The sequence below is a fragment of the Microchirus variegatus genome (assembly GCF_963457635.1).
Source record: "Microchirus variegatus genome assembly, chromosome: 10".
In the NCBI taxonomy this organism is placed as follows: domain Eukaryota; kingdom Metazoa; phylum Chordata; class Actinopteri; order Pleuronectiformes; family Soleidae; genus Microchirus; species Microchirus variegatus.
Window position 1 is genome coordinate 20,520,749 of NC_139811.1, and position 20,805 is coordinate 20,541,553.

At 42.4% G+C, this 20,805-nt stretch overlaps 1 protein-coding gene across 3 annotated transcripts; it reads right to left on the bottom strand.

The window, feature by feature from the left end:
• Positions 1–5,213: 5,213 nt before the first annotated feature.
• cdk12 (cyclin dependent kinase 12) lies at positions 5,214–19,933 on the bottom strand. Of its 3 annotated transcripts, none has more exons than XM_083896178.1 (13): positions 18,526–19,933; positions 16,903–17,586; positions 14,108–14,293; positions 13,872–14,011; positions 13,599–13,769; positions 12,508–12,697; positions 10,106–10,162; positions 9,800–9,901; positions 8,842–8,919; positions 8,637–8,753; positions 8,406–8,537; positions 7,395–7,606; positions 5,214–6,345 (listed from the first exon to the last, which is right to left on the bottom strand). In XM_083896178.1, exons 1-13 carry the CDS (start codon positions 19,701–19,703, stop codon positions 5,900–5,902), a joined length of 3,693 nt encoding a protein of 1,230 aa, XP_083752304.1. In that variant the 5' UTR covers positions 19,704–19,933; the 3' UTR covers positions 5,214–5,899. The 3 variants fall into 3 exon arrangements, with proteins under 3 accessions (XP_083752304.1, XP_083752303.1, XP_083752305.1); XM_083896177.1 differs by having other exon boundaries at positions 7,383–7,606; XM_083896179.1 differs by lacking the exon at positions 5,214–6,345 and adding an exon at positions 7,228–7,274 and having other exon boundaries at positions 7,383–7,606.
• Positions 19,934–20,805: the final 872 nt, after the last annotated feature.

Consider the following 20,805-nt stretch of genomic DNA (forward strand, 5'->3'; position numbering starts at 1 on the left):
AGCTGCCAGGTTTCACGTGCTCAGGAAAGAAAAGGGTTTCCAACCTCTGAGATTATGACAACATACATTTTCGATTCCAAATTTTCATCTCACACAGGGACTGAAATAATTGGACCAAGTGGTGATGCAAATATACACTTTCATGGACACCATTTGGCATGAATTGACAGAAAAGGGACCGTCAATCAATGCGCTCTTTGTCTGGAAGCCGACCAGAATCACTGTCGCTGACGGTTAAGCAACGGCATCCAAAATGGAGGCTCCGTTTTAAAACGCTGCCATTGCCAGCCTCTGCCACGGCGGGTGCGTGCTTTGCACTGGAAAGCATGGCACATTTATGGGCATTCCCCATAAGGTGCCGTTCTGATTGATGGCACAGCCTCGTGCACCTCCCTCTCTTCACTCTTCAATCCTGATTTATTCGTCTAGTCTCTGTGACTTGGCACTGGCATTGCCCACTACTTCTCGCGTGGAAACTCCCTGCGGGCACATTCACTATTATTTGGAGTCCCGACAGGCACAAGCATCAGACAGAAACATACATGTACACACACACACACACAGACTGCAGCGTCTCATCTCATTCACACTGGGCCTGTGCTAGAGGGCAGGTGAGCCTCCCACTGCCTCCACTCTGAAAGGCTCTCTCACCCAGAGGGCTCAGCTGCTTGGTGGGCCAGAGGGGTAAGCGGCTCTGTAAGGCTGCCAAGAGAGGAACTGGTCTGTGTAAGCAGGAGGCCAATCCTTGCACACACAAAAAAAACACACACGTGCTAACATTCATACACACACATACACACACAGAGCCAGTCTTCTGCCTTTGCCAATCTGAGGTTTATGGTCCTTGTCTGCCTGTCAGGATCTTCATAAAGAGATCAAACCGACTGGGTGAAGGAATCGACACATAAAACGAGATTGATGCAGAGGGAGCACTTTGTCATTCTGTCTGACTGGGTTCAATCTACGGCGGGGAATGTACTTTAGATGTGAGACAGTGTACATGAAACAATTCATTATGAAAACCTATTGTATTTCACAATGAAATAGAACGGCCTTTCATTCTGCCACACGTGTGTGTGTGTGCAGTGCAGTGCAGTTTTAAATAGGATTCCAAACACGTGTTCTTCTAATCATAATTGGAAAAACTTTGTTATATATATATATATATATATATATATGTGTGTATATATATATATATATATATATATGTGTATATATATATATACACACATATATATATATATATATATATATATATATATATATATATGTATATGTGTATATACACATATATATGTGTATATATATATATATACACATATATATACACATATATATACACACATATATACACACATATATAGACATATGTATATATATATATTTATTTATTTATTTTCTCTAATTTCCAGAGATAAATGTGTTTGATCATCAGACAGTGGATCCGAGATAAATGTCTCATTCCCACAACAGAGGAAGTTAGGATTAAAAAAAACAAATAAAACTGACAAAAAGTTGACGTGAAAGTGACTGCGTTCAAAGAAAATAAAAGCCCTACACCGCTCTTCACTGTGTTTTTTTCTGTCAATTATAACACGTTTTGAGTAAATAAGTTAAAAGATTAAAATAAAATAAATGGGTCAAATTTAATCCAACTCTGTAATAGAATGTGACTTAAACAAACACAGGGGCATAATAGTTTTCAGTTTACTCCAAAAAGTGTGAAAAAATGGGTGAAAACGGAACGCTAGCAGGAAAGCTATTACTAGAAGGTGGTTAAAACCAGAAAAACCGACTGTAGAGGAATGGATTGACATAATCTATGATATTTTTAAGATGGAAAGGATTACCTTTGCTTTGAGACTGCAACAGGGAACTTTTTTGAAAAGATGGGAAAGATGGATAACAATAATAATTTGTCTAAAAGTGGATTTCCGTGTCCTTTTTGTTTTCCTTTATAATCCTTTGGTAGAGGTCTCTACACATCATTGACATTTACCCCAACATCAATGATGTGTTTATTAAGTTCTTGACGTTGTTTATTAAGTTCGTGTTCTTATGTTACTATTTTTTTAAACATGTTTTTTGTGTATATTACTGGATGAGTGAATGCCTAATGGGTCCTTGCACGACTTTACACTGCAATACTTTACCATGAGTTACGATTGTACATCTGCAGTTGTAAAACGTGGATAGTATGATATGATAGATGATAAATAGAATGATAAATGTGGAAGTAAAATATGTATAAAAACGTCTGCATATGTACCACAATTATCTGATTTCTTCAACTTTCACTTCGGAGCTGGACTTTAAATCATTGATATTTGATCATGATAATGATTTGACCATAAGAAAGATAAGAAATTGACCGTTCTCATTTCATATTGTGGCTTCACCTCCCAGCCCTACCTCTAATCATAAAAGCAGACAAAAAAATGTTTGTAGCTTCATTTTTTGTACACCTACAGCAAGTAAGAATGTTGTGTGGTCTCATTTTACCTGGGCCTGTTGTATGTTCAATGATTTTCCTTGCTCGTAATGTCTCTAGTCCAATTTACCTGTGAAATGAAAATGAGCAAACACGAGTTACCAGATGTTCAGAGTGAGAAAAACTAGAAACCTGATGTGCAACTTGGCTTGTGCTGCCAACCTGCTCAACCTTTTCCCTAAGCCCTGAATGAGAGGAGCTTCAGCCTGAGTGAATGCCTGTACCATCTAGTGGCCACTTCAGAGAAACATCCAGAAAAGGCCAGAGGAGAGGATTCAACTGGTCGCACAGCTTCCTTTAATTAAACTGAACCAAGAATACACATATTACAAAATATTTTTTTCTTTTTACAGATACCAGTTTCAACTAACTTTCTTTTTCCAAAGCAAAATATGGAAACAGAACTGTGGACCGTTTTTTTTTTTTTCAGCGAGTATCATTCTTTTATGTAGAAAATAATCGCACCAAGAAAAAGGAAAAAAAAAAAAGCTTCTGATGCACAAGTTGGCAGGGAGGCGACGGGCAGAGGCTTTACAAGAGGCTTCGAGTGCCCACCACATAAATATCAATCAAGTCAGAGTTTCCTTCTAGTTTTACACTTCACTTTGCAGTATAGCATGTGTGTTACGGAGCAGCACGTCCAAATGTAGTAGTGTAATTTATATTTCAGACATTAACATGGATCACTACGGGCTCAGGTTTGTTAAGACAGAGACGTTTTCCTATATGTGTGCGACATGTTGTAGTTCAGCCGGACTGAGAGCAGATGGAATATACAGTACATCATGGAATAGATGTTTGGGTCAAATAATAAATGTGCAGTCCCTGCAGATGTACACTGTTGTAGGTGCCATCAAAAGCAGAACTTTAAACCCAAACTCCCCCACTAGGCCAGGATCATTCAGGGGTTGCTGGGGTCACAGAAAGAGGCACAAGCTGAAAGCAGGGGAGCTCACCAGCACCTAAGGTGCACCTGCATCTTCCACTGCCTTATATCTAACAACTAATTTTAGCTTCAGCTTATACTCAACACCGTCATAGTCGCCACTCCATCACAGAGAGGAAGACAATGACTTAATTCCCCCCCAAAAAACACTAATAACCTTGTTAACAGTGGGTACTGCTGCAGTGGACACAACAATCATTTGTTTAAAGCAGAGAAATCAGAGATCACAGTTGCTCTCATAGCGAGGTGCCAGCAGCTGAATGGCACTCAGTTTGGAGGATAAACTTAATTTTAGTCAAAACCTTCAGTGGAGAGGAAAGAGAAAAAGGATTTACAGGCGGTGACTGTCCTTAACTGGGCTGTTTAAGGTCAGACCAACCCCAGGTCCCAACAGTCCCAGCAAAACAACACAACAGCTTGTTCAAAGGGCAGTGGTGTTCATGGCCTTACCTGAAAAAGCCCTTCATCTCTTTCCTTTAGACATTCATTTTCAGAATCTTCAAATCAAATTCTACTAACTACACACTCCCCCTCCCCCCCCATCTTTCACTTTAGTCTTCCACAGTTGCTGGACTCATCCCATGTTACCTGGGTCTATCTCAGCAGCGATGTGAACGTCAGTCAGCGAGCAGCTCCATGGGAAAAACGGAGGTCCTGGTCCTTGGGGAACTGTGCAGTGGTGGTGGGAGCAGCAGTCACCAGTTCTGCTGGGGCCTCAGCTGCAGCAGACGTTTTAGGTGGAGAGTCTCTTGTCCAAGGTGGCGGGGACCTTCCCCGGGCCAGAGTGTCCACAGTCGAGGAGGGGATTTTGGTGTGCTGCGAGGCCTCAGCTTCGGGGTCCTGCTGAGAGATGAGCTGGAGCAAGGCAGCAGCAACAGCAGGACTGATGTCCTGGCGAGGTTGGGTTTCTGAACCATCCTGCTGAGCGTTTTCAAGGAGAAGGGAGGATGGAGGTGGCCCAGGTGGAGAGGGTGGACGCTGCTCACTGGATGGAGGCACCTTTTTGGCAGCAAGCCGTTTCCTTCTTGGCACGGCTCCATCTGAAGAGGCCAAACAGGACAGAGGAAGCGTTAGGTATCAAAGCAAGTAGTGATTAAATACTTTAACATTACCCCTTAATCTAAGTTGTTTCCTATATCTAATGTTCAGTTGAGGAATGTGCATATTTATTTCTGTCTCACATCTAGTTGTATTGATGTTATTGCCTTGACCACAAGGGGGAGGTCAAACCTCTCTAGTGCCTCCTTACATGAAGCAAATTTTTTCTCAGCCATGATTACAGACTGCAATGATCCAACCTTTTTTAAACCCAAAATTTGTGTATTCAGATTATCTGAACAAAATATGCAACATTATAGGTCAAGTAAATCAGTGTTGATAGTAGTTTTAAGTGATTGATCAGCATTCTTGAGGGTTTATTTAAAAAAAAAAAAGTAATTAACGTAAAATTGGGGGAGAGAAACTTAGGAGGGGCATGAACCGTAGGATAAACAGAAAGACTGACATATGTAGAAGGATTCTGAGTACTACAAAGGGCAGGATGGGAAACTCAAGCCAGTTAGTGGTTTTGTCAACTAGAGGTCACCTTGAGGATAAACAACCAGAAAAAAAACAGGACCTTTACCATCCCAGCATCAGCAGCAGAGTCAACAGTTTTATTCAACTTGCTAATACCATTTCTTAAACTAATAGAGTTAGTGACGAGCTGAAGACAAAAAAAAGGAAAAGAATGTGTGACAAACCAAAAAAAAGGTAAAAGAAACACATGCAGGTGACATCTAAAGATTCAAAACATTTATTTCCACTTGATAATTTATTAGACTTTCTTCATAAAAAGGCTGACATTACAGACCGTTTAAAGCAACATCTTTTGACTGAAGAATCCATGACAACTGCTTCATAATGAAAATGAAGTGAGGAAGAAAAAACATGTGGAAATGGGACAGATACAGAAACAAAGACTGTGAGGGAGAAATGAGGAAGCGGGAGAGACGTGGAAGGGAGGGGGAAGAAAATACAGTGTGAACCTTTTCTCGTCTCTCACATGAAATAAACTACACTTTATCCTGGTTTATTGAGTTCACCAGTAAGAGACACCCATGTGAACCAAACCGTTGACTGGTTACCAGGGTCACATGAAGACGAACACTAGACAAAGATGTTCTCTCCAGGTTTTTCTTTTGTGTGTCGTCTTTTTGTCAGGAAAAAGAATGGTGTGTGTTTTATTAGGAATGTCAGGGATAAATACAGGAAAGGGAAGGGTATAAGTCTAATAGCCAAATCAATGTGGTTATTTTTCTAATTTTGCTGATCTCATTACATAAACTATAATTAATTTGTATGTAGGAATCTTGAATTTCACAATGAAGGCAATTTCTCTCCGTTTCCTGCCCTGTTCTCATTCTTACAGTCCCCAGTGATTTTCATCTGACCCTGGTCTCCCCTCCTTTTCCTCCCACCCTCTAAAGACTAAACCCAGACTTGCCCTTGCGATCAGTAGTAGAGGCGGATGAACCGCGTGTTAGTGCCTCCTCTGATTGGACGCCATTGCTCTCATCAGCTTCCTCCTCGGTTTGAGGCTTAATGATCTGACTCAAAATGAGAGCCAGCAGGTTCGCTTGGTCTTCCTGGCTGAGTGGCGGGTCTCCAGATGTCGGCGAGGGCTCCTGGGGTTCAGGAGGCGGCTCTGGGGGCTGGGGCCTTGCAGCAGCCGGGGCCTGGTCCTCTTGAGCCCCCTGGTGGTCGGCTGCTTCACTGAGGGCAGACAGCGTCTGGCTGAGAGTCTCTGGATTGGAGAGGTTGAGGAGCTGGGCTACCTGTGGCAGGCTGAGGTCCGTCTGTCCCTGGAGGAGGTTCAGCAGCACTGCCATCTCTGTCTGGTTCAACTGCTCTGCAACAGCTCCCAGGCCTGAACACATACATTCACACATCCAAGAGTTCAATCTGTGAAAACGCAGTACTAAGCGATAAAAAGAACGGAACAAAACGTTCAAACGTTTTCACTTCCAAGCAGTGCAACGGTTTGTTTCGGTAGAGCAGGGTGAGCCCAAGACGCGAGGATGACAACACTGAAGTGCAGCATCCACAGATCAAATCAAGTCAGAGAACTTTATTGAGTCGCCCTGTCCACCCTTTTCCTTCCATCTACTGTTGTACTTTACAGTCACTACAGTCACAATCAAATGGACTGTTCACTCAATTCTGAAGAACATCAGAGAGCTACTGCGGTAACAGAAAGAATGTTGGTTCTTCTTCCAATTCAAAAATCAAGATGCACACTCTGGCTAGTTTGTCCTTTAGAGCAGCTGTAAAGACATGCTACTAACATACATATAAAGGGCTTATTCTAAAGCTACGAAACCAAACAATTTTATTTTGTTCGGTTTTATAAACTTAAACAAACATTCTTGTGGGTCATATGTTTAATTTCCAACATCAGATGGTGCAATTCTTTTTGTAAATGAAACCATAATTTTCTGCTTCCTGTTCCGTGTACATTACAGGTTGTGGTCATTGACAAGAGCGAGCTGGACCTGCTTCGATTGTGCCGTTTAATAATTACGTGTTTCGGGAGGATTGTGAATTTTTTGGTCACTGTGCATGCAGAGGATTGACATCATGCAATTAAAAAACTATGAACCCTTAAATCGAGAGGAAATTATGCATCAGACAGAAATACCTTGTTAATTAGTCATGAAAAACAAAAACCATGTGAGTTTCCCCTGTTTATCAAGCTTCAAAATTATGTAGCATGACATGTTTGAGTTCATTTGCCTTACTTGACATCACAGGGTTTGGTGTGTGACTATTGTTGAGGCAGTCATCATGAGGACAGTGCTGTAATGATATGTTAACCTATTTGTCGGATTTTCCTTACATTAATCAGCGGAATTTTCATACATGTGCATAAACTTTGTGTGCGGTGCTTCTTTTTTCATCTGTTACCTGACAACTCACTCTCTAAATTTGCTGTGGAGGGCGGTTTTCCTGGTGGAGGGGGCGGGGCTGCGGCTGGGCTCGATTGGGGCCGACTGTTCTCTCCACTAGAGGTCCCTGTCGCATCTTTACGGGGCACTTTGGGCACAGGCACATCTTCGGGCTGCCCACTCTGACGCGCGCGCCGCCTCTTCTTACTCCACAGCTCGTGACAATCCTGGTGGTGAGGAAGGCTAGGGACAGAGAGGACAGATGAAATAAATGAGAACTGCAGAAATGACATGAGAAACAAGAACTATCCAGTGTGCAGTTATTTTTATCAAGTTAAAATGTCATATTTCCCTATAACGGATTAATTTGGGTTTGACAGAATTTTTTTGTCATTTTAATCCACGTGAACAGTTCAATACATTCCTTTCATATTTGTTGTCGAACTTTAATGATCATATTTTTTATTTAACACTAGTGTTGGGCATGTTAACGCGTTAAAGCGTCAACGTTAACGCATGTTGTGTTTCCATGGCGACTGACCGGAAAAAGACACACGTGACATGTTTACATGACTCCCGATTGTTAAAATGAGTCTCTAATGTAATGCTAAACTTTAAATACAGGCACGCATACGCAGTACACAGGTGCTCTGGTTACTTGTAGCAGCTAAGGCAGCTAACTGGTAAGCGGTGCATGGACTCCAGTGCCTTGGCACGTAAACATGACGTCACGTACGCCTTTTTCCGGTCAGTTGTCATGGAAACGTGTCATGAGTTAATGGGCATTAACGCTGACACAGTCGACGCCGTTAACTGCCATTAATGTGCCCAGCACTATTAAATATACATTTGTTGTCCTGTTTTTATTTCATGATATATTTAATATATAAACACCTGTTGCTAATGAGTTTTCATATTCTTATATGTTATTATACCAATACTGACTATTACAGTCGCAAACGCATCATGTTTTCCTCATGGATTGATCTTTGAACTTTGATTCTTAGGCGCAATAGTGGAAATCACAGATATTCTGACTCACTCTGGTGGTGGCATCTTGTCAGGGTCCACTTCACTCAGGAAGTCAGAGTGCAGAGCCTGCTCCGATGTGCAGCGCCGTGCAGGGTCAAGAGTCAGCATTCGGTCCAGCAGGTCAAGTGCAGGAGTAGGTAAACTGTACATAGAAGGGAGCGGGGGTAGATTTTTAAAAATTGCAGAAGGGAAAATAGAGATGATCACAGCCGCCTCCGTGAAGCACAGTATAGCAACATACAAGGCAAATTCCTCCCGTAGTCTCCGTCTGTACTGCTTCTTGGGTTTCATGGTGTTGAAGAGGGGAAGTTTAATGACGTCAGGCCAGACGGCAGGACAGGGACTGCCACACAGACGGCTAGAGGAAAAAGCAAAGAGGAGGGTCAGTGGTCAGTAAATCAAGATGTGATGGTTGCAACAAAAACATTCTTGTTGTGTCAGTGTACCTGATAAGCTCCAGTTGCAGAAGTTCTTGGTTAGCCTGGAAAATTGGCTTTTTTGTAAAGAGTTCTCCGAGAATACACCTGAGGAATGAGAAAATATGAAGCGATGCATTGAGAAAAGTTAAAACACGATTTTCTTGTGATCTGCAAACAAGCGCAAGCATATGGTATACCCATAGCAACACATGTAGCCCACTATGGGGTCTCTCACTCTTAATAAAATCAACAACAAAGACCTAGTAAGATGATGTTATGAAGCAGTGTAGGACTGTGGACCTCTGTCTTCCCCCCCCCCCCAAGTCATTTTGTATTCCAACTCTTTTACATTGCATCAGCCACACCGTCTGCATGTTAGCTGCTACAGCAATGCCTCATAGATCTGCTTAACGGCTCACAAGTGCCTTTATCTTTACAACCACAACACGTCTTCTCATGGTTTTGAATTAAAAACACCAACAGTGTTTCTGTTCTTTGTTTCCATTCATTTTCCAAGTCTTGTGAAGTATTTGCAGGAACATCAGATCCATGGCTTTACACTAAATAGTCCCAGCATTTTATTGAGTACAGAGGAACATGTAGAGCTTTAACAAGTTTATTGTTATGCTGACTTTCAAAGACAAACCCTATATAAAACAGCAGCAGTGCTTTTGAATGAATGAAAGACTTCATTAACAGGTGACAGATGAAACGGTCATTTACCTTCAATAGAAATACAGATTTAATTGGATTTAAAAAGTGCAGAAAATATTTTGGCTATATATAAAATAAGTCTTGTCGTTTTAACATTTTATTGCATCGATGATTTATACATCTATTGTTCCAAATATTAAACTGGCAAATATTTCATAGACTGTTTATATAAGAAAACATGTAGAATGAAGAAGTATATGTGTAAAATAAGAAATAAAGTAAACGAATAATAATAAATGAATATACAGTTGTGCCACAGCGCCACACTCACCCACAGCTCCAAACATCGATGGCTGGAGAGTATCTCTCTTCTCCCAACAGCAGTTCAGGGGGGCGATACCATAGTGTGATTACTTTATTAGTGTATGGTCGACTGAGGGCAAGGAAAGCGGGAGAGCAGAGAGACATTCAGAGACTGTAACATCTAAGCTTTTACTAACAATGTTGGAGAGACAGCACCATCTAGTGGACAATGATTGTATTACATACGATCACAAATCAGATCTTGTATTGACTTTACACACTCAAGTAAACAAGGCCTCAAAGTGGCCAAACGGAAAATAAAATGCTCTCTTACCTTTCCTCTGAATTGTAAAACCGGGCCAAACCAAAGTCAGCCAGTTTGATGTGACCTCTGTACACAGAAACACAGATCATAAAAGTCAGAGTTTGAATCAACACACAAGTGTGAGAAAACAACTCAACTCAAAACATGCTCTATTGCATATACAGTCTATCCCAAATGTAACATTTAATTCCAATTAGTTCACTAATATTGTATCTGAATAAAAACTATTGTACATGACACCTTGTGAAGATAAAAGCTACAACAGCTCAGTGTGGACAAACTTGTTTTTGCAAATAGTGCAGCTGTACAATAGGGTAGTAAACGTGAGGAAACAACAATGTGGCTCTAAAGGCTTCATTAAATCCTGGAACCCACATTTTGTTTTGTTTTCTTTATTAACATTTTAGCTTCTGCAGCTCATTTAGCTCAGTTTACTCATGCATTCTTGTAATGTTTGCAGTTTGGATGCAGGATTGTACAGAACAACCATCTGTGAAACAAAGTTTCTGTACTCCTCTGTTGCGGTTATTTGACGCACTCGATTAAATAAGAAGCACTGTAATAGACTTTGCTGCTGATGCAGCACAAAACAATTGCAGGCTTATCATCACATTTGGCATTCAACTACTTTTAAGTCTTCGGTTTACCATATTTACTCACTGCAGCTGCATTGAAACTGAAACAGAAATCTAAGACATTTTAAGTTGCTGTGGTGGTAGTTATCCTTCAAAGCTGACACTCTATTAACTTCCACTATGGCCATTACAGATACGCCTGTTGTCGACAACTCAACCCCCATCTCCACAACAGGCAGAAAGAAAATATTTGAAATAAATGAAGCAGCTACTGATTTGTTATTTGTAATCAGCTGTGAACAAAAAAAATTCAGTTGATCATTTTAAGGAAGTTTTATTTTAAGTGTCAATTTGTCCCCAGTCTAAAAAAAGAAATCCTTCTCATCGAATGAATCGACCAATACTGAAAATAAGCAAATGATTGCAGAAGAGAAGTCAGGCCTGCTGTTGACACCAACTAGTGCAGTGCAACTGACTGGTTATGCATGGTGGGTATTAGGGATGAGAATTACATGACATTTTGAGAGTCGATAGTTTTGTTTAATCGTCTGTCTTTTTTTTTTTTTTAAAGCAGCAGCAGCAACTCTACACATTTTACATTTATTTTAGGTTCAAAAACATGGCTGTAATGTCCAATATTGACCATCAAAGCAGTGATAATAAAAATGAGGGACAAAACACAAAAAAAATATCCACTCAGGTTTTTGAACCTGCACTTGTTAGGTGTCCACCAGTGTGCAGGATCTTGACTGGGTCAGATGCCGTCTTATTTGCGCGCACACACGCACGCACACACAGGCACAGCCACGAGAGAACTGCTGCTGAGCACCACAGACTGCGGGCAAAGCTCCATAGTTGCCTTACCGACCTGCCTCCACCTATTCCATTCACAAAAACGGGCCGGTGACTCGTCCTCAACAAGCACACCATCACCTAGGCCTGGGCGATATATCGATTTTAATGATTAATTCAAGTTTTTTGTTCCGAACGATTTTAAAAATATTGATTATTTTCTCCTCTTACCACGGCACACCTTTTGCCCTCGGGAGCTTCCGTGAACCCCCCTACTTGTTTCCCCTCCAGACATGCACACGAATGCACACATAGCAACAACATTACTACCACAAACAAATGCGAAAAGTGTGTTCCCAAGAAAGAACTAGTATCTTCAGTGATTTGGAACTGGTTAGGGTTTGTGGCAATAGACGTGGAACAAGTGACTACATGCTGAAAACTTTATTTAAAGCCCATTTCAACAAAAGGCAGTAGCACAAGTAGGGACAGCACTGCTGATTGCGAGCGGCGAGCTAACACTGTATGTGATATATCAGATATATTAGTGATATATCCGAGTCTTTGCTCCAGAGAACTCCGACACACGGATCAAGCCGAACAGTGCCGAACTGCAGATGATTTAAAAATATTTAACAATCCCAAAAACATGGGTCAATCTCCGACAATTACCAGGGGAAATGTCTAAAATCTCAATATTTAACAGTAGTCTGGTCCGCGACTGACATCACGCTGTCGCTGTATTTTAGTCCAGAGACTGTGACAGACATGGAGGACGTATTTAAAATAATTTAATTAACTGACACTGGTATGTGTGTGTGTAAAACTTCATGTATTTACACATAGGACATCATATGAATAATTATTTTGTCTTTAGTAGTTTAAAAAAATAGATTTAAATCCAAAATCGATTTTGTTTTTAGGTCATATCGCCCAGCTTTAAGTGAAAGTAGATCAAACACCTGGTGGTCAAAAACGCAACATCAAGCACACCATAACACATTCTCCTCACGGACTGTGTTCATGTCCATGTCTATATTTTACCTGTTGTTGAGCAGAATGTTAGAGCATTTGATGTCTCTGTGCAGGAAGTTGTTCTTATGGCAGTAATCAAGGCCCTCCATCAGCTGTCGCATGAAGCTGCGGACATGCTCATGGGAGAACTGGACCAGGCCCGACTCCAGCAGGCCCATCAGATCGTGGTCCATGTACTCAAACACCAGGTAGAAAGCGCCTAAAAATGAAATGGATAGTGTCCAGAAATTAGAAACTACACACAGACACTTAAACGTACATCCCACTTGAATCTGGGAAGCATGAAAAGTGGCCATGCTACACAGAACTCTGAAACAATTAACATTTAATTCTAACAGCCAGCTACAGTATTAATGTGATGTAAACTTATGAAGCAGAAAACGTACAGTTTCATCTGATGCCAAACTCAAAGGCAATAATTATTTGTGGTTTTAATGTGCTTTATATTAGTGAATGATAAATGGACTATGCTTAATGTTTCTAAAAAAAAAAAAACACACATTTTCTGTTTCTCAGTTAGAAAAATATAGTTTTTTTTAACACGACAAGATCAAGAGTTTATTAAGGGGGGAAAGGGGAGAAACAGGCCAGTATTGTCAAGGAATCCCCAACTGATTCATTTAGTCAGTTAAATGCAACCATTACACATCAATTCCTCTTAAAATAAAAAGTATTTTTAACCTGTCCAGTACCTTGGGCATGCACTATGGTAGACTGCATGTCTGTTGGTGTTGAACAGATTTTGCTGTTTGCAGGACGAGTAATTACAGGACTGTAATAATATTTGTCATTGGTTTATATATATATAAACCAATGTTTGTCTAACTATATATAGTTAGACAAACATTAATATTTTTCAACATGGTCTGTAATTTAAAGTGTAACATTAACAAATTCTAAACTACACAGAGCATATTTTAGTGCCCATGATTTTCAAGAGAATTTCTTTTAACCTAAAATCTAAATGAAACCCGTCCAAAATATCTGCAACCTCATCATGACACATAGCAATGAACAGTATCATCTTTGAGCACAAAGTGATGTCATCAGCAGTAACAACTACAAAAGGATTTTTGTTTTTGTTCTACATTTTTTCTCACCTTTGTCCTTTTTGAAGTCAAGTGCATCCTGCTTGTCAGTGACAATCTCCTTCATGTTGACAACACTGCGGTGTTTGAGCTGCCGCAAGATCTTGATCTCTCTGATGGCTGTGATTGGGAATCCCTCTTTTTCATTGTCTAAACGCACTTTCTTCAGAGCTACAAGCTCACCTGGGAATTTTGAGAGACAATTGGATTAATATTCTCTCGCTCTCTCTCTCTCTATACACATACACACACACACAAATATATACATAGCCAATATTCCCTTACCAGTGTCTTTGTCCTTTGCTTTGTACACTTGACCATAGGTGCCTTCCCCTATGATGCCAATTATATCAAATTTATCCACACAGCGCTTCCCCCAGTCACTCACGGTGTGTTTGCGTTCACCATATCGTGGGCAGCAAATCCTGGGAACCATTTTAAAAAAAGAAAAAGATTAGACTAAATGTCAGAGAAACAAAGGGAAGAGTGAAGTGGGTAAGTGATAAAAAAAAGAAACTGACTTTGGTCTCTTCTTAAGGGCTGACTGGGGTAGTGGTGGAGGTGGACATATGGGGGACTGTGGGGGTGAAGCGTCAATCCCAGTTAGAGTGGGTGGCAAAGGTAGGTCGATGAGTGATGGCCGGCTGCGGACTTCCTTCTCCCTGTCCTTCCTGGATGGCCTTTGAGGAGGAGTGGACTTCTTTGGACTGTAAAATACAGAAAAGTTTTAGACAAGTGTAAAATATTGAAGAAGAGAAGCAGTAATCATATTAGGGCTGCAACGATTACTCAAGTAATTCAAGTAATTCGATTACACAAATTATTTGTGGCAAAAACACTGCCTTGTTGATTTTAGTATTTGTTTAATCCCCATCTCGAGCGTTATGCGGCCTGTTCTCTTGCGCAGGGATCATTGTTCCACAAGGACCGTTATAGCAGACGCACATCTGGATTTCAGCTGGCGCGATGACTGGGAGAGTGAAACAGCCAGTGAAAGGCAGAAAGTGTCCAAAGTGTGGGACCATTTCACACTTGAACAAGAAGCCAACAAGGTGAAGTGTAACCACTGCAAACTACAACTGGAGTACCACAACAGCACGTCCTCGGTGATTCATCATCTGAGCCGAAAGCATCCAGTTGCTAATGCTAACGCCGCTGGCACACGCTAAAGTAAACATTGATGTTAGTTGATGAAATGTCGCTTACCAGAGTGTACTGTATTTGTAGCAATGTTGTGACATGTGATGAGACTAGATAGGATGTTAAGCTTTGAATTGCGAGTATTACTGCCTACACGCAACACACACACACACACACACACAGACACACCCCCCGACCCCTGTGTTAGGTTTCCACACCACGTATTATTAAATATTCGATAGCTGTAGCCCTAAATCATATTTATAATCTACATAATCATATACAAATCAGTAGGTGCAATTCTTAGAAAGATCCTCCACATCACCCATGCAGGGGAAAACCAAGCAAATCAACTGAGCAGTTAAGAGTGTGAACTTTGAGCTTAAATTCATGGGATCTTTGTGCACGACATGATCTATAATCAATGTATAAACAGACACCAAAATCAGAGTGTGGTAAGTCCAAAGGGAAAAACAGGTACAAAGCAAAGAATATAACTCAACTGACAATGATAAAATGTAAACTAAATCTCAAATATGGTCTAGATTAAAAAATTTGATTAAAGGTCACAGAGTGGTCCTGTTGCACATATGTTAGTTATGGAGGTCTACTTACATATATTAACTCTTTTTTATGGTCAAAAACCTCCTAGTTGATGTAAACGAGCCGATTGAAATCCTCTTTTCTGACGCTGTTCGTCAGCCGCGATATTTCATTGAACTTTCACCCCCAGAAGACAGAGGCCGTTTCTCAATATCCATACTTGTGCGTACTTGTCCATACTTGCGTACTCCTGTACTTGTGAAAACGTCATCAGCCTCAGTCAAGTTCTGTTCCATTTCTCAAGAACGCGAGCAGCGAGTACGGTTCTCATACCCGGAAGTCTTCTCGCTCCGCCCATTTTACCAAGTATGCATCGGGTGGTGACTTGTAATAAGATATGACGTATTTATAGTTTGACAGCGGTGCTGTCGGAGGTTATCAGCTCCGGCTCGGCGGACGCTCTGTGCTCACAGTGCCCGGCACAGAGGAGCGTTACCTCGGCCTGTCCTGATGAAATGATCCGCTGGTTCAGACGGCTCCGTCATTACATACTTGGTGTGATCGATAGATTTGTTGTCGACATGTTTTTAATGCAAACGTTTAGACCTGAAAGTGTGAACTTTTGTATAATATTAATGTTTAATTTATTGTAACTTTGAATTTTAGATTTATATTAAAGTTGCACTGTCATTGTATATGTATTTACATATAATGGACACTATTTTATAGTGTATAACATATTTAAAATGTGAAAATAACAACAATATATGTATATATATATATGTATTTTATATGTTCATTCATCAACACTGTAGGTGGCGGTAATGAGGCTTAAATGCTTCGCGCCACCCGCCATTCAAACAGTAGAACAAGGAAGTACACTGCTGTTCCAATTGAAGAATCGTGCTCGTGTACTCCCGTACTTAGCAAGTATGTACTTCAGTCGTACTTCTCAAAGTATGTACTTTCCAAGTAAGCAAGTACATACTGGCATACTTGGGTATTGAGAAACGGCCAGAGTCTTGTGATTGGCCAGTACTTTTCAGCACATCCGCTCTCAGAAGCGCAGCTCCCCCCTCTGGAACGGTGGATGCACTGCTCCTCATTATCAAAACATTGTTTTAACAGTGTTTAAAAATAGCTTCGTCATGACTCCCCACCGCAGTCCCTTTTATGACTTTGACCCGGAGTCAGACCCAGAGTCAGAAGACACCATCGCTCGTGAAACACCTCCACAACAGACGTTATTCTTCTTCTGCGGTTCAATGTACGCAACCGGATGTGCCCGGACTAGTGCCCGGAGCAGGACGATCGGCTGTTCAGGAGAAATGCTGTTCTACGTAACTATTACGGGATTTTCAGAGATCTCGCTGAGCCCCGAGATTACAATAAAACACAGTGTTCTCAGCAATGGCTGAACTGTTTGTTTCGAAACTTCAGGGCTTCATAAACAAGGTAATGACGCAGATACACACCAAAAAAACAGCGTTAATAGGAACTTCCGGTCTAGGTCCGCTTTAAAGTAAAATGTGTGGATTATTTAGTATTTAACTAAATGATGACGTTAACAAATGTGTCCCTAATTAAATGTGCACGTTGAAGTAAAGACTGGTGTACACTCATTTATGCTCACCTGTCCTGAGTGTTTCCCAGCAGTGCAGGTGGTAAAGGCAGCGGGGGCAGAGTTGATGTTTTGTGGAGAGGAGTCTGTCTAGCAGGGCTGCGTGAGGGAACCGGAGCTGGCGATTTGGCCTTCGATGTGGTGGATGGCGGAGGTGGCTGGGTACTTGTTTCTGTTTGAGATGGTGGTGGTGGTGGTGGAACCTGCGTAGCAGCAGAACTAGGTGGCACAGGGGGAGAGGGCTGAGGAGGAGGAGGTGGAAGAGAGGAGGAAGATGAAGTGGGCACAGGCGGAGCAACCTGATCTTCGGCATTAGGAACATCCTGGGGTAATTGCACAGGTGGTGGAGGCTGAGGTTCTGTCGCTACCACAGATTCTTTTTCTGGCTGTGGGGTTTCGATTTTAGCAGGCCGTGAAGAGGATGGGACAGTAGATTTACGTGCTGGTGGAAGGGGCGATGCACCACCACTGGCGCGAGCAGCCGCCTCTGCAGCCTGGCGCTCCTTCTTCCTGCGACTCAGCTCTGCCCCCAGACTTGAGTTAAGAGGCAGGCGGGAGGAGTTAGGGGAGCGGCTCGCCGGCCGGCTGCTGTGGGAACTGGCCCCTGGTCCAGAAGTCATATGCCTCTTAGAGCGGGAACGAGAGGAGGAACGACGAGTGGAAGAGTATTGTAGAGGGGAGCGACTCCTGGAGCGTCTAAAGAAAACAAACATTTAATCACACTTCATGGACAAGTCCATATACATTTGATAATCTACTACTTTTTCCTCAAGTCAGATAGCAGGTTATAGAGTGGGCCATCAGCTGAAAAGCCCTGTTCCAGCACACGATTAAAAGGCCCTTGATCTTGACTTGACTAATGAAAAGCAAGCAAAGACAGAAACAGCTGTTGCTCTCAGAACCGAAGAACAGATTTGATTATAAAATATTTACAGTGACCTAAATGGAGATCCAGTCTACTATCAAAACAATATAGAAGGGAAACTCAATAATCAGACAATTAATACAACTTTAAGTCCATTTCAGAACTTCCTCTATTATTCTGCCAGTATCAGTCCACAGTAAAGAAAAACTTAAGTAAGGTCTATTTGTTAAATCAAAAATAATTGGGAATAGTGGCCAGCCTGATATAATTTGGGGACAATATAAGCCTAGTATTATACACAAACCCATCATATTTACTGTAAAATGCATGTGTAAAGTTTCTCACCGTCAGGTGCTGAGGGTTTTTTGTAATAAATTAAAGGTGTACACTATGACTGGTTTACTGACATTTCGTTTCATTATCCCCTCTTTTTGACTTATTGGGTTGTAAGCCGAGTACAACGCATGCAGACTCCTGTAGCCATTTTCTTTTTCACAGTTGACACAGTTTGCTGAAGAGAGCAGGGCTCTGCAATTTCAACTGGTCATGTAGCTTTAACCCCACCATGCAATGTGTGTTAAACCCAAAACACTAGATGCATTGAAGACTAATGCAAATTGCAAATAGATAGGGCTTGTAAAGTTAACTTGGTTTTCTGTTCAAAGTAATACTCAACATGGCCTCTGACATTCTTCACTTCCCCCATTTGAGTGTGTATGTCTGAGTGTGGGTGCCAGTTTACTTCAGGGTGGCTTTGAATGTGTACTCACCGAGACACGGGGCTGGTGCTGGAGGACCTGCGGGTACCATAAGGGCTAATGGATCGTCTCCTTGAGTATGGACTGCTGTCCCTCTCATAGCTGGAAGACCTGTGTCTGCTGCCATAGGGGCTGTCTGATCTCTGTCGGCGAGACATGTCCCCATAGGGACTGGGGCTGTGCTGGGCTACCCTCCGCCTGGAGTAGCCGTCATCTCCCTGCTGAACATATCCACCGCCCAGTGGACTTTCACTGCCAGCTGTCCTTCTGGGGCTGGGAGACAAAGCAGATCCGGTGGTCTTCCTGCGAGGGCTGCCCCTGACTGAAGACTTGCCCTTAGGGAGTCCCTTAGGGCTCGACTTGTGGCTCTTAGAGGACTTCCGGTGTACTCTGTCGGCCCGGCTCCTCTGAGCGGTGGTTCGACTGCCCTCCCCTCGACCTTCTCTGCGCTGTTGCTTGTCTTTGCGCGTCTTCCCTGAGCGGCTGCTCTCCTTGCTGCGAGACGAGGACGTGGAGGAGGTGGTACTACCTACACTTGCTGCAGGCTGCACCTGAGAGATTATCAACTCCCCACGTTTTGACTCAACTTCTTGCTGCACCTGGCGTTTAGATGAGGAGCCTGATGGAACAGCCTTGTCTCTGCTCTTACCAGAACCCCCCTTCTCGCGGTCTTTGCTGCTCTTTTTCTTGATCCCACGTTCCCCGTTTCCGGATTCTGTAATCTTATTAGGGTCCTTGGGTTTTTTCCGGGGATGTCTGTGCCCCCTGTTCCCTTTATCGCCCCCCTCTCTTGAGATCTCGTCTTCATCATAGTCTGGCGACGGCTCCAATCGGTCCAAGCCCCCTCTCTCAGCAGACCTGGGAGGCAGTGGGTCCGAGAAAGTGTCCGAGTCGGAGCTAATATCGTCGTACTCAACCAAAGGCTTCAAAGTATTGACACCAGGAGGCGCAATATCACAGATGGTGTAATCGTCAGGTCCCGGTGCCGCCAAGGATAACCGGTTATGTTTAGATGTTTTATGTCTTTTACGTTTTGAAGAGGACATTGGAGATTTTAACAGCACCTTGCCACCTTTGCTCGTCATGTCTCCTACAGAGGTATGGGTCTGGGCCTGGGTCTGGTGCGACACACCGCCGATGCTAGTTTCCGACTTCCTCTTGGTCCCATGGTGTCGGTCCGACCCAGGCATACCTCACGCCGGCGTCGGTACTTCTCCTGCGTCTGGGGCCTCGATGGTCCCGGCAGTTCATTCACGGGAGGTCAGCGACTTCCTCCAAATGCCCAAAACTTAAGTGTTACTAAGCAAAAGCAGCAACAGAAAACACACGAAACATACACACCAGGCCGCTCACGTCCAGTCCCCCTCAACGGCTCTTCATTCCGTCGAGGTCGCCTCCATAGTTCGTCAAAGCAGGCAAATTCCCCCCGTGATTTTCCACTGCTGTAACCTTTGTACTTGCAGTTAGTCAGTGAATGAAAAAGATCCCAGGCAAACATTGGAGCATTGTGGTGTCTGTCGTCTCCATATCTATTTAGCTAGCACGGCTAGCTAAAGCTCACCAGCTAGCGAGCTGGCTCGTGGAAAGGAAAAGAAAAAAACAAGTCCCTTAGTGAAAGCTGTCCTTGTCCGGTGCCAAGTTAAGTAAATGAGGCTTTTTATTCCACAGAACTACGGTTTTGGTATCAGAAATAAGCAAGTGCCTTCATTAAAAGACGCTCGAACAAAATGAAAACTTGACCCGGTTGTTACTGTTTACATGTTCCTTTTTTTAATGTAACTTTTATCCCCTATAAATTCAATGTTGATTAGAAATCATCATATTTTCGTGTGCAGTAGATGTTCCAGTTTATTATCAATGGCTCTGGGAGTCAACCAGGCCTATATTTAGGGCGATGCTGGTGGATTTAATATGATCCACAGCCCTATCTGAAGGAGACTACAAACGCCATTGTGGCTCCTTGGACTAGCAACTTCTGCGCACGGCGAGATGAACCGGAAGCCGGGGTGTTGTCAATCTCGGGCGTGTCATAGCAACGGCCTATAGCGTCAAAGAGCCCGCCCACCGTGTTCGTGGTGGCGCGACAGCGACGCAAAACAGTTTCAGACATTTACAGATACACATTTGTATGAAAAGTAAAACATTTGACTGAGTTACACATTTACATTAAACTACATTTAAATTACCGACCAAACCACCTTCTAAAACTATAGCAAGGATATTTGTAAATCCTTTACATTATGTCATAATTCAATAAATAAAAAAAATAAAACAATAATTGTACCCTATAGG

Excerpts from the sequence above, each read along its gene's own strand:
- cdk12 (XM_083896177.1), bottom strand. The coding sequence starts at position 19,703 with ATGCCTGGGTCGGACCGACACCATGGGACCAAGAGGAAGTCGGAAACT. Across the intron at positions 13,770-13,871 it reads AGCAAAGGACAAAGACACTG|GTGAGCTTGTAGCTCTGAAG; the intron begins GTAAGGGAATAT and ends CAAAATTCCCAG. Across the intron at positions 6,346-7,382 it reads TTTAGAGAGTGAGTTGTCAG|GCCTGGGAGCTGTTGCAGAG; the intron begins GTAACAGATGAA and ends GTATGTGTTCAG.